The sequence below is a fragment of the Musa acuminata genome, chromosome BXJ2-9 (genome assembly GCF_036884655.1).
Source record: "Musa acuminata AAA Group cultivar baxijiao chromosome BXJ2-9, Cavendish_Baxijiao_AAA, whole genome shotgun sequence".
Taxonomy (NCBI): domain Eukaryota; kingdom Viridiplantae; phylum Streptophyta; class Magnoliopsida; order Zingiberales; family Musaceae; genus Musa; species Musa acuminata.
Window position 1 is genome coordinate 49,240,623 of NC_088346.1, and position 13,583 is coordinate 49,254,205.

At 44.8% G+C, this 13,583-nt stretch overlaps 2 protein-coding genes across 5 annotated transcripts; both read left to right on the forward strand.

Annotated features, from left to right (window-relative positions):
* The first annotated feature begins 3,405 nt into the window (after positions 1-3,405).
* On the forward strand, positions 3,406-10,700 carry LOC135581112 (serine/threonine-protein kinase Nek5-like). Of its 4 annotated transcripts, none has more exons than XM_065127215.1 (15): positions 3,406-3,709; positions 3,789-4,112; positions 4,187-4,253; positions 4,343-4,408; positions 4,488-4,534; positions 4,629-4,674; positions 4,761-4,841; positions 4,931-4,973; positions 5,064-5,113; positions 6,362-6,443; positions 6,534-6,583; positions 7,531-7,604; positions 7,984-8,044; positions 8,165-8,956; positions 9,031-10,700. In XM_065127215.1, exons 2-15 carry the CDS (start codon positions 4,027-4,029, stop codon positions 10,450-10,452), a joined length of 2,967 nt encoding a protein of 988 aa, XP_064983287.1. In that variant the 5' UTR covers positions 3,406-3,709; positions 3,789-4,026; the 3' UTR covers positions 10,453-10,700. The 4 variants fall into 4 exon arrangements, with proteins under 4 accessions (XP_064983287.1, XP_064983288.1, XP_009419415.2 ...); XM_065127216.1 differs by having other exon boundaries at positions 3,406-3,671; positions 3,770-4,112; XM_009421140.3 differs by having other exon boundaries at positions 3,407-3,709; positions 7,993-8,044.
* Positions 10,701-11,487: 787 nt separating this feature from the next.
* LOC135622116 (NDR1/HIN1-like protein 2) lies at positions 11,488-12,249 on the forward strand. The gene has a single exon (XM_065123757.1). It carries the CDS (start codon positions 11,488-11,490, stop codon positions 12,247-12,249), a length of 762 nt encoding a protein of 253 aa, XP_064979829.1.
* The last annotated feature ends 1,334 nt before the right edge of the window (positions 12,250-13,583 follow it).

Sequence of the window (13,583 nt, forward strand, 5' to 3'; positions counted from 1 at the left end):
TTGGTGTAAACAACTTTAAGCCGTGGCCTCGGGGCTAACGCGGTCTGGTTCGGGTCCAGATGATGGGGGATCTCCTTGGGACATTCCTCGAGATTGCTAAGGTGGTCGGTCATGGGGGTCCGATCGAGACGGGATCGTCGTTTCCTCCGGGAAGGGGACTCCTCGCCTGGGCATTCAGTGGGGCCCTTCAGCTTCGCACCTGCACAAAGGTCAGGTCGGGAAGCTCGGCCCGACCCCTCCAACGATCAAGTCAATGGTGAAGGGGGTTTCTTTAGCTGAGTTCTCCTTTTTCCATTTAGCATGCGAGGGTATTTATAGAGAAGCTTACTGTGCCCGCTTGCAGGGGGCAAGCTCGTACTCCTGATAGCGTCTGACATTGGCGTTGGCGTGGTGTGAAGGATCGAGCCTGAACAGGTTGTTAATGCGCCTCGGCCGACGTTCCTGTTCGTTTGACCAGGTACTGTCGGGTCGATCGAGGCGTGAGATGTCATCTGGAGCAATTGACGTCAATCCGAGTCTTGTCGTCGTTATTATACTCATCAAATAATCACTTAGTAAACCCATTAAAATCTCTCACGTCGGATCTCGTGAACAGAGGACAGGAGGCGTGAGGCGTGTCATAAAGAGGACAAAGTTTGGCGTCGCGTTCGAGTACCGGTGGTGGTGTCCAGTCCTCGGCCCGCGAGGTTGGAGACGTTGACCGTGCCTCCCTCAGCCCATCCGACGTTTAACCTCACGGACCGCCTGACGTTTGACCTGTCTGTCAAACCGTGCGCTGCTGCTGCTGCTGCTCCGCTGCCGGACCACGTTAATCCCGAGTCCCCCCATCAATGCGACCACCCTCACGCCCCACGCGCCGGAGTTGCCACGACCGGCCACGTGAGCTGCCTCGCTCCCGCGGGGCCCGCCCACGTTGCCGACGCACCCTCCCAAATCGGCCGACTTCGCCATCCGCGTCCCACGGACATAGCTTCTCTCGTTCATCGGCTCAAACAGGGTACAGTCTTTTCGGCCAATCGTTTTTCTTCCTTTCTGAGCTTTGAAATCCCGGACCCTGTTTTCGTCTCGCCATCGATCTCCACCCGACCCGATCGGGCGACGAAGTCGCGTCCAAGCGAAGCGAACTCGATTCGGCTCCAGCTCGATGCGAGATTAGAACCGGTCGTAACATGATTCGGATCCAAATGACACATCACCTTCTTCGTTTTAATTACATTAATGCCTGGTTTGTTTGACTCTCTTAAATGGCTTCATGGGCAAGACGTTGGCATGGTTGCAGGAAGCAGCAGCAAGTTGGCGGCATCGGGGAATGCGAGGAGGAGGCGGTAGGAGGCGGGGACACAGCTGAGTTGTTCCTGTCTCGAAATGAACACCACCACTGCAGCCATTCGGGTGAGCTGGCTGCGCTGTCCGCCAGCGTCGCCATCGGCGGAGGACCACCATCCGGCACTCCCCATGTGCTCCATGCCTTCCATCTCTTCTCCCTTTCCTCACTCGTGGCGTGAGGAAGAAGGACGAGTTCCCAATCCTCTCTATTACCAGCGACGAGAGACCTAAACGATGAATGCTTCACGTTAGATTCCATCCATGTAATGTATAAGGAGGTATGACCGAGCGTCGTCGTCCTCCTTGCAGTCGTCGTAATAAACAAATCGATATGAAAGATTTCAAGTACAATCATGCTACTGTAAGCCATGGAGCAATCACGCTGTCGATGACTCACCTGCCATCCCCGTCGATCTGCTGTGGTCGCATGCCAACCTGCATTACGATCCACTCTCGAGTTGGTATAGTCGGTGAAGACATACGTCGATCGTCGAGAGTAAAAGTCTGAGATCAATCATATCATTAGACGTCGTTGTGATCATTAAGAATTGCTGACGGGTCGGGGCTTGAGACTCCTATATTATACGTGAAACGAGTACGATTGTCTGGGACCCATATGCGGTTATATTTGTCTGGGAACCATCTTAAGCCATGGCCTCTGGACTAACGCGGTTGGGTTCTGGTTTGAATGATCGAGGATTTTGCTGAGCGACCCTTGAGACTGTTGAGATGACCGAATGCGGTGGTCCGATCACGACGGGACGATCGTTTCCTCTGGAAGGGAACTCCTCGTTTGGGCACGCGATGGGAGATGCTCCGTCTTCATCCCTGCACACAGGTCAGGTCGGGAAGCTCAACCCGACCCCTCTGACGATCAAGTTAGTGGATAGTCTTAGGGGGTTTTTGCTTTTGTTTCTCCTCCTCCTTCCCTTCCTGAGCGCGAGGGTATTTATAGGGAAGGTTACCGTTGCCTGATGTGCCCGCTTGTAGGGAGCAGGATCGTACTCTTGGTAACGTCTGCTACCGATGTTGACGTGGCGTGAAGGACCGGGCTCGCGCAGGATATTAATAGGTCTCGGTCGACGTTCCGATCAGGTTTGGCCAAGCACTGTCAGGTCAATCGAGGCGTGAGGCATCATCCGGGTGCAGCTGACGTTAACCCGCGTCCCATCGTCATTATTGCCCTCATCACCGAGCTTGCGTAGGACGTGGCGTGGCCCGGTCGTCGTCCTGGTCTGTCTCGATCAGGCGTGTCAAGTTAAATCGAGGCGTGGATCATTATGTTAGTGGAGCTGATGTCAATGGACGTCCCATCGCCATTATTGCCCTCATCAATATTTACGTGAGTTACATGCGAACACACTTCACTCGGGCTAACCATTGTTGCGGTGGGGTTCTCTTCCCAAATATTCTCATCGCCCGCTGTAGCGGGGAATCCGAATACCTAAACTAAATCCAAACATGCATGCCGATCCATTGTGTTCCCTCTCACATGATCGCGGGGCCCACACTCGTCGCTGAGGTTGCAACGGGTCGTGGATGCTCCGCTGTGCAGCACGCCGTTTGCTGCTTCCGTCTGGCTTTAAGGTGCGTGAAATCACCTGATCGGTGCCTTCAAGATTCACACCACGCTTCCTATCAGCTTCGGGCGAGCAAAGACGAGTGGTTTTACATATCTACACTTGCGAAGTGCCGAGATGACATAAAACACACCTTTTCCTGTAATATTAGTTTTTAGGATCAATTATCACCCGAATTAAAATATATTAACACTTATTTAATATCCGGCTTTACTCATTCAATTCGTATTAATAATTTAAAATGGCCTTTATTGTCTTTATAAATATATATCTCTTATATTTTCGAAAGCGGAGGCCACATTAATGGCAATCACAGCAGCGGAGGGCTCCGCGCTGCGGTCTGACATCTCCCTGTCTCACGGCATTACATGTCGCTCCCTTCGTTTTAACTCAACCCACCAAAAGACCCACCCCAACCCTATGGTTAGCTACTGCTCTCCTTCCCTCCCCGTCGCTTCACCCACTCGCCCCTCCTATAAATTATTCCTTGCGGCAATTTAAAATTAGTGCCACGGCGAGAGTGACCGAGTGTGAGTAAAAGAGGAAAGAGAAATAAAGAGGAGAAACAGAAGAACCCAAAGCGACCAACAACCCTCGTTCCGACGCGCGAGGTGCCGAATCCCCGGCTGCATTGCCGTCCTCGATCTACATCCGTATCCGGAGAGGCGATTGGATCGTTCCCCGAGGCCAGGTTCCGGCTCCGGGGAGCTTGTTACGGCGAGAGATCGGGAGATCCGACTGCCGATAAGCATTGCGTGTTAGAAGGTGATGATTGAGATCGGCGCTTCGATCGATTTCGTATGGTGAGTTCCAATCGCACTCGGAAGTCAAGATTGATTTCTTTGGGCTTTGTTTTCTTACAGTGCCAGTTCTGGATCTCAGTGCCCTGAAATGGAAGCTGTTGTTCTTTGATTCGATGTGATCCGAGGAGCTGGAGGGGATCTGACTGATTGATCCATGGAGCAAGGCATTTCGAGTTGGGATTGAGAGACAGTAGCGACGCTTTATCTTCGAGGACAAAAAGGATTCGGCTCGCCGAAGCGGTTCTACTTGAAGCTCGTGAAGGATCTGTTAATCTTTTCGTCGTTCCGCTTTGTGGATCGGACTCACGGAGTCGAGAATGGATAAGTATGAGATAATGGAACAGATCGGCCGGGGAGCCTTCGGTGCTGCGATTCTTGTGAACCATAAGCAAGAGAAGAAGAAGTAAGTCTGATAAACTCAGTGACCCCTTTCTGGAGCCTTCTTTGATCGATTGTTCGGTGTCTTTCGGATTTCAGGTATGTTCTAAAGAAAATCCGGCTCGCGAGGCAGACTGAGCGGTGCCGGCGATCTGCTCATCAGGAGGTCTGCCAAAGAATGAATACTTGTTCTTTCCTGCTTTTAGGATCACTAATGCCAAGCTCTCTAATTATGTCAAAGTTTGGTTTCCACAGATGGCTCTTATCGCACGGCTCCACCACCCTTATGTCGTCGAGTTCAAGGAAGCCTGGGTGGAGAAGGTCTGGAACAAGTAGACTGAGCGTATACGTATAATCTCTGTTGTCACATCATATGTCTCAACGTTGCCTCTGGATGCAGGGCTGCTATGTTTGTATTGTCACTGGATACTGTGAGGGAGGAGACATGTAAGTGCTAGACTGCTATGTTTGTTCTTTTATAGTTTTTCTTCCATGTCAACGTTCTGGACTTCTTTAGCCTTTAATCTATTGCGTCTGAAAGGGCTGAGTTGATGAAAAGATCAAACGGAACATATTTTCCGGAGGAGGTAATATTGTTTTCTTCTGATTTTTTGGTCTACCACCGTAGGGATTTTATATAACGGTGGCATTATGATATGTTTCTTTCTACCAGAAATTGCTGAAATGGTTTGTCCAACTGCTATTAGCTGTAGAATACTTGCATTCCAACTTTGTTTTGCATCGAGACCTCAAGGTTGGTGACAAGTTTGGCAGCAGCTGGCTTTTTGTAGCATATGCTATTGTCTGATTTCTTCCATTGTCTTTTCTGCACCTTTGTTGCAGTGCTCGAATATATTTCTCACCAAGGATCAAGAAGTTCGCCTTGGTTAGTGACTTTGATGTCTAACCATGAAGTTAGATTAGCCTTCCTCTTGTTGCATATCTGAAGTTTTCGCTTGCTGTGTTTCATGCGCAGGGGATTTTGGGCTTGCTAAAACTTTGAAAGCAGATGATCTGGCTTCTTCGGTTTGTGCTACAGATCCTTGACCTTTTTCTTTTGTTTTGAGTACACAAATCTATGATTTCTTCTGGATATGTTTGGGAAAAGTGTGTTTAAGGATTGTTCTTCTTATGATTATGAGTGTTTTTTAAGAATTTAAATCTATGTATTTAATGTAGTTACTCCTCTATGATTGCAGTTTTTAATATTAGTAACAATGCGTGGTGTGAGGACACTAATATTATCTTTATGTTATAATTAATCTTTAGGACTAGTTCAAATCATCATTTCATTGTCCCAGAAGGATCAAATCCCTTCATGTACAGGGCTCTTTAAGTAACTTTGTATTTATTTGGTCACCATTTTCAAATGTTTTATTCAGTATTCCATGTTCTCCTTAAGAAAAGGCCTAGCAAATGTGCTTTCAGCCTTTCACATCTTGTATTTGCCATTTGTGGGACCTTCTTTATGATGGGTGGCTATATTGCCATAACTTCTTTTGGTCCTTGACTCCCATGCTTCTGTATGAGGAAACCCATTATATGTGAAGTTCATTTTACGAGGAGTATTACTGGTTTACTGCCATCTCAGATTTACTGTCAGTTTTTTGTTTATTCATTTTAATTATTCTCTGAACTGTAAATTGTGTTACCAAGAGGCAACACCTGCTTGAAAACTTTTGTTACACCACACCACGCAGATGTAATTTTTTGTCCCAAAAGAGCTATACCGCTGAGCATTATCTTAGGGAATACGGGGCTGTGTTGTATCATGTGCAACTGAACGTTACAGGAGCTACTAACATTACAAAGTGTAGTAACTTCTAATCGGAAGTAAGTTCATATTCTTCTTTAAAATAGTGTCATCTTTGTTAGGCAAATTCTGGTGTAAGAAACATCATAAGATAATAATGGTAATTGAATGAGTCTAAGATTCCCTTATTTCTCTTAGCCGTTCAAAATCTTATGTGTACCTGATTGACTTCCTGGCTCTTTCGAGCTGAACAAGGAGGAAATGTTGGTCTTCAAGTAGCTCTTCAGATGTATGAACTTTGCATGAATGTTCCTTTTCCAACTTGGAGAAGTTATAGTAAAATTTGTATGTCAAAATTAACATCTGCCGAATTGTCTGCTAATTCTGTGTTAACTTAGCCTTGAAATCAGATGTACAATGGTTCTCTAGATACTTCCACCTTTCAAGAATTTTGCAGTAATTTGGGCTGTATATGCTTGTCATTTTACTGGAATTTTGATGAGCAGATCCTCCTTCTGTAGGTTGTTGGAACTCCCAATTACATGTGTCCAGAGCTCCTTGCTGATATTCCTTATGGTTTCAAGTCAGATATCTGGTCTTTAGGTATGATTACTTCATGAATTTGTCAGGTTGATTAAATGACTTTGATGAAGTAATGCCTAGATCCTGACTAATTTTAAATTGGTTGGTTAGGTTGCTGTGTGTATGAGATGGCTGCTCATCGACCAGCATTTAAAGCTTTTGTAAGCCTCTTGCATATTTAATTAATTGTTTTATTTGAATATTGATGCAAAAGCACAGTAAAAGAAATAAGCACCAGATAGCAATTTGTCCCTTTTATGTATCAGTGTAATGCCTTTTGTGGTATCATCTTTGCTGGTCAAAGACCTTTTTCCTTGAATGCTGACTTTTTTAATTGATCTGTTCCCGAGTCCTAGAAATGGTTGATGAATGTTTATCTTATTGGTCTATTGCTGACCAGCCAATGTCTTGCTCTGACATTCTTTCTGCTGCAATCTCTTATTGGAAGTTTAGCCCATTTACCAAAGCTATTTATTTCATAATACTCACTACACATGTTCTTCCTGAAGTTTAACCATCCCCTTATTGCTATGTTTTTGTAAATTTATGAAGTTTGTGCTCAATAATTCTTAATTTAAATTTGAAACTGATTAAAAGATACAGTAATTTGTCTCTGTTTCCATCCATTTAAATTTAGGAAAGTTCACTGGTACTGTGTGATCTCTGTTCTAGAGTTCGACTTCACCCAAAATTCTAAGGCTCTTGGATTTTAAGATAACTAGGCACAGGTGCATTGAGGTAAATGTCACGATTTGACCCGATGGTTAGTTAATAAGCCTGAGTCACTTACCTAAAATGCTTAATCACAAGTTCTCAACCTTCAAATTCTCAGATGAAAATGTAAATCTAAAATTTGACTACTAAGCCATGACCACATCTGCGAGTGTCTGTTCCTCCAATCGTCAAATTTAAATACCTTTTCTTATTCGTTTACCAATGTGCACAGACAGTTCAAGTGTGGAGCTGAAGTAATTTCTTGTTTTGACATGTTGGTGTGTTCAAACTTTTCTGGCTTTCTTGCTATTCTTCATAGTCATTATGTTGTTTCAACATTGGTTGCAAGAATCACTTCCACTTTTCTTTGGTTGATGTGTCAAATAAATTTCAGGATATGGCTGGATTGATAAGCAAGATTAACAGGTCCTCTATTGGTCCACTCCCGGCTTGTTATTCTTCTTCATTGTGAGTATCACTATCATCAAATGATAATTAAATCATTTGGACTTATTAATTGTTAAGCCGTTTATATTTTAGTTTTCTGCTGACATTGTGAATCATCACACATGTGCATTTAAATATAAAATTGCAATTAATTTCAACAGAGCCTGCATTATAAGTTCTTCTAGTTGTTACTGCTCGAGTATGACACGATCTAGAACAAATTTTCAGACCATGGAACAATCTTATTTCCAGTGATGCTCATTCCCGAAAACAAATGTTTCTGAACTCCTTTTACCATATATGATACTTCCTGAGAAGTTATATTTGGACAAACATGGGAATATATTCTTCACTGAATACTTGTTTGCTGTTTGCTAAGAATGGACTTATTAATACACAGTTCATGCAGGAAAGCAATCATCAAAAGCATGCTGAGGAAGAATCCAGAAAATCGGCCAAGTGTAAGCCCTTTAAATTGTCCTCTCCATTTGTAGCAAATTATCTGTTTGTGTGTGCATGCCCTTGATGATAAGCATCTATTCATAACATAATCTAAAAATTCTATGATTTAACCCAATCAGGCATCTGAAATTCTACAACACCCTTATTTGCAACCATATGTCATTGAACACCGTCCATGCCCGGATCCTTCGAGTGTAAACCAGTCACCAGAGATGCCCATCTCCACTTCACACGGAAGTCGGAAGAACATGTCTGAAAGCCAAAGCAGCAGTGTTTCCAGCAGTGACAAAGATAGTTTACGGTCAGGTGACCATAACATTTCTGGTCCAACAGCTGATTGCCAGCAAAAGACAACTGGAGCAGACAGCGCTTTAACTGATGTTTTAGCTCCCAACGCATATACGCCACCAGTGGATGCCATACATGGTAATGAGGTCTCCAAAGCTGCTATAGAGAGAAAAAGTTCATCAAAGTTCATACATGTTGATCAGCAGCCAAAACTCGAGTCGAAGCAGTCAAAAACTGTAAATAACATTCTCATGGTTCTAAAAGAGGAGGGAAAAGCAAGAGAAAGTTCTCCTATGAGAGCAACCCGTGTAAGAGTTGCTAGTGGTTCCAATCACAAGACTAACCCAGAACCGACACCTAAATTGTCTAAGCCTGTTAGCACCACTTCGACATCGAAGCCTAATTCAGAAGGCCAGGCTCATGAACCAATCCAAACTAATAGGGACCCTGCAAAACGTGCTTCCAACCATAACTCTGGCATAGATCCATCACAGGGGATGTCCAAGCCTATTTGCGCCTGTTCAACTTCAAAGTCTAGTGCAGAAGGGCAACCTGATGAGCCTCCCAAGACTAATGGTGATTCTGAAAAGCATGTCCAAGCATCACACAGATTTAAGCAACTGGTAAGTGAAGCTTGTGAAACTTCGAGGTATTTCTTTATAATTTCAATCTATGATTAATTTGTTATATGTTTCAGTTACCAGTATCCGAGCCTTCTTCGAAGACTAAAATCAGGTATGATGGTGTTTCGCCACCAGATCGTGTCAAATATATTGCAGAAGATAATATTTCTCCCAAGACAAGGCAAAGGACCCCACCGCCCAGCATCTCTAGAAAGCCTACTGTACCTTCCAAGAAATCTGCTGGAGTTGTTCATTGTCCAGTTGAAAATGAGATCAAATGTGTTTCAGCCAACCTAACTCAGGAGCCTGATAGTGATGTAAACAAAAAATGTTGTCACCCGATTAAAGTCAACAGTCAATCAGAGGATGTTCCTCTAGATCCTTCAAGAGAGATGCAGATTGAAACGGGTGATTCGAATGCTCCACCTGTTTCAACTCAAGATTCTCCAAAACCAGTTCTCAAGGAGCAGAACATGTTGTTATCCTCAAACACTACAGCTGATTCTGCTGAGAAAATAGTGCTCCCTGAAATTTCTGAATCTAATCCACCAATGCCTTTGTTATCATCAGGTACATATCCAAGCCTCGATGATTCAACAGCAGAGGGTCATGAGCATGACAGCGGACCTATTCTGAATTCGGGGATTAGTGCAGTGGACTTGCAGAACAGCACTTCAAGTAATGAAATGATGAGTTTGAGTTCACTCCAAGAGCCAACCTCTTCAATCTCTGATCAAGATGTTGTTTACAAGGATGATCTTTCTTTGAATAAGCCCGATCAGAGTCAAATGGTCACACAAACTGGTGTCGACAGGTTTACTGTCAGGGAGCTCCTATCTTCCATAGCAGATATCGGGCCTTTTGTTTCAGCAACACCTAAGAACTCACCTATGGAAAATATACCAGCTACGAATCAGATGTCGGAAAAACCAGCAGCACCTCATCTAACCCCGGTTTTTGATGATGTCATACATGTCATAAGGCACAGCAGCTTTCGTGTTGGTGGTGACCAGCCTATCTTAGAGAACAAGGAGAAGAGCGTTCAGAACATCGATGTGGGAAAGTTATTGAACGTGGTGCAGGATGAGGTTGATATGAGAAAGATGCCAAATAATTTGAAGCCTGCCGGATTCATTGAAACCGTGAAACCTAAGATGAATGCTTCAGAAAGCAGTATCAAGGAGAAGCCAAGTAGCCCAGAGACGGCAAAATCAAGTTATAATACTACGGAGGTTAGATCAGCTTCATCGGAACACGTCCTCAGGTCAAAGGAGGAGGAAACTCCAGTTAAAGAAACATTGGATGTGAACTCCTTCAGACAGAGGGCAGAAGCACTCGAAGGGTTGTTAGAGCTCTCGGCGGATCTTCTGCAGCACAATAGGCTGGAAGAACTTGCGGTGGTCCTAAAACCTTTTGGGAAGGATAAGGTTTCCCCACGAGAAACTGCAATTTGGTTAGCCAAGAGCTTCAAGGGGTTGATGAGTGAGACGACATGAGGATTCCATCCTTCTTCTGGGTAGTTTTTCCTGCATTTGTGTCAAGAAGGAATCGATATCTTGCAGTGCTTACCCCTTTTTCCACAATTTTTTTCTTCAAGATTCTTTGTTTTAGAAAAAAATGGTGTATATAGCGTGAAATGTGAACAAAATAAGACTTTGTTTTTTCTTTTGGGTAGCAAGAAACCATGGATGCGTGTAATGACAATTGCTGTAATGTTTTGTAACGAGGTTCTTTACTTTTCTTCCGATGTGTATGAAACACTCCACATCAAGTCAGCATGAACGTTTAGCCACATTCCATTTCATGTTGTCCCATGACCCAAAAGAAGTTGTTTCTTGGTAGAGGTGAGGAGATCCTAATGCACTCGCATGAGATGAATTAAACGTCGTACTTTAGACCTCTTTCATAAAAATCCCGAAGCATGTTTTTAGGAAATAAATGATAAAAAGAAATAAATGATAAAAAATATACTTTCAGTTAGATCAAATATAGATGTATACTTTCAGTTAGATCAAATATAGATGTACGGAGAGATTTAATGTTAAGAAATCTCTTTGATATTTTAATCTTGAGAGCTTAACGTTTTTATCTTGGATATGCTTTAAATAATCCTGTTTGAATCAATTGATATTGATGTAAAATTGTTTGTTCTCTCGGTTCACTCATAATTAGATATGCATATTCGGTTTATTGAGGAAAGACGAGGTGGATAAAACGCTGAACGGATTGAATGATTCGGATGAACGAGACGGGAGATTCATTTCTCGTTGGCAACGATGTTAGGTTCATTTCACCGCATCGAACGGCAGCCAATCAGCTAAAGACAAAAAGCGACCGATGGGATGTTTCTCGTCCATCTCACCGAGTTTTTTTTATAGCCGATAGCACGTCATCATGTCATCATCTTTCCCACTTTTCGTCTCGATGGGGCCATCCCAGCCGTCCATTTTTTTGGCCCATATCCGCCGTCTATTCTGTTCATTCCCTCCGTCTTAACCGTAAGCCCCTCCCCAACCCCTCTCTCTCTCTCAATGGCGACCCACTCCAAGCCCACCGGCGAACCTGTCGTCATCGGGTACCCGGCGGCGGGAATTACAGCGCCTCTCCCGTCCGCTACCGCGTACACCTACGCCACGCCGCGGCCCGACCACTACTACGCCGACCCGCGCACTGGCGCCGCCTTCTCCGCCAACCACAACCTTCTCCTCTACCGCATCCTCATCGCCGCTGCCGTCGCCTTCCTCCTCGTCGGCTTCATCTCCTTCTTCCTCTGGCTCTTCCTCCGCCCCAGCGCCCCCGTCTTCATCGTCTCCTCCGCCACCGTCTCCGCCTTCAACCTCTCCTCCCCCTCCGGGCCCTCCCCGCAGCTCTCCTCCTCCTTCAATGTCGCCCTCAACGTCTCCAACCCTAATAAGAAGATGGGCGTCAACTACTTCCACGTCGCCGCTGCCGTGGCATACGACGGCGTCATCCTCGCGGAGACAGCACTTTCCCCTTTCTATCAGGAGGGAAGAACCTCCACCACATTGCAGGCAACGCTGGCAACGCGGCAGGAGTCTGTGGGTCTTGACGTGGCGAGGGGGATGTCACGCGATCGTGCGACCAGCGGCGCCGTCCGGTTCGACGTGATGGTGGAGGCGTGGGTTTGGTTTAAGACGAGCGCGTGGAGTACGAGCAGCAGCGTCATGAAAGTGTACTGCGAGGGCATCAGTATATCGCTCATCAACGAGACGGTCACCTCTGGATCGATGGCTGGGCCAACAAAGCAATGTCAGGTCAACATAGGATGGTGAGCTTGATTGGTAATCTTGGCTTTGCTTCTTCCTCTGCTTTATATGTCTTTGAACGATTCTAGAATGCATATCATAAATAAGCATGCGTGGATGGTCTGAAGTCTCTGTTCTTTTGATTGGTAATCTTTCCATTACTTATTCCTCTACTTTATATGTCTGCTAGAATGCATAACATAGATAAGCATAGAGGTCTCTGTTCTTTAGTGTGGATATTACTTCTTGAATGAAATGATATACTTTTATTGTAGTTTTCTCTTATATATCTTGCTCTTGGTTATTTTTGTCGATTGAATTGTATCAATCTGTGCAATGTTACCGAAGTGGTGGGGAAATGCAAGTATATAAGAATGAATTTTTTTTTGGAATTATTGGTGTTTTGTAGGTTTTGCTTGTTTCTTTGATATATACAAGGCTGCTATGAAACTATTGGTATTTTTGGGACTACAGTCAATTCCTTCCAAACCTTTTTTTTTCTCCTTTTTTTTTTATCATGAGTTGTCAAAGTTGTTGATGAACTGATGCACCATGGTTGGTGAGTCAGCACGACGTGGTCCACAGGTCGATGTTGGGAGTCTTCGGTCAGCTTTACTGGTTGCTGAAGTCGGTCATGCCCTCATGACGGGTGTTGGCAGTAAAGTGTTGGCGTCTCTTGGTTGGGATGATGATTGTGGCTCTGTGGAAGTTGCTTTCCTACATAGAAGGCCCTCGTCGGTTGGTTATTGACTTTGGCCCTTTCGACGATCAAGTCAGTGATTGGTGGAGGTTTTTGTTTGTTTTTTGCCTCCCCCTGGGCCAGATGCCGGCCAGAGGTTTTTATACTACTGTACGAGGGTCGGCCATACACGGGTTTGGCGTGGCGGTCGATCCTCGAGGGATGAGATGGTACCTTTGTGTGGTCGTCGTCTCGAGATGCGCGGAACGACACCATCTCAAGCTTTCCGGGATGGGACGTACCAAGCAACGCCTTGGTACGGATTCTGGCTTGATGCGTGGTGGTGCTCCTCTTACTGACTTGGCGGTGACGTGACATGGCATTGATTGTGATGTGACCTGCACCTAAAATATACCTTATCAAAAGTGACTAGGATAATGTCAATTAGGTCAATCCAAGGTGAAAGTATTGTTTGTTACCTAAATAGTCATTGATTATAGAACCAATGTTACTTTGGTTTGTTTGACTTTGCAGAAGTGACCACACTGGTTCAGTGTTATTGCTTGGCCCAATTTAGAACAAGGGAGTGTCAATGTCCTTCTGACATTGTCAAACTGAGCAATCCTGGTCTCGATTAGCATGTGTAAAAATTAGTGTATAGGGTGATTGATTATAAGGTGTC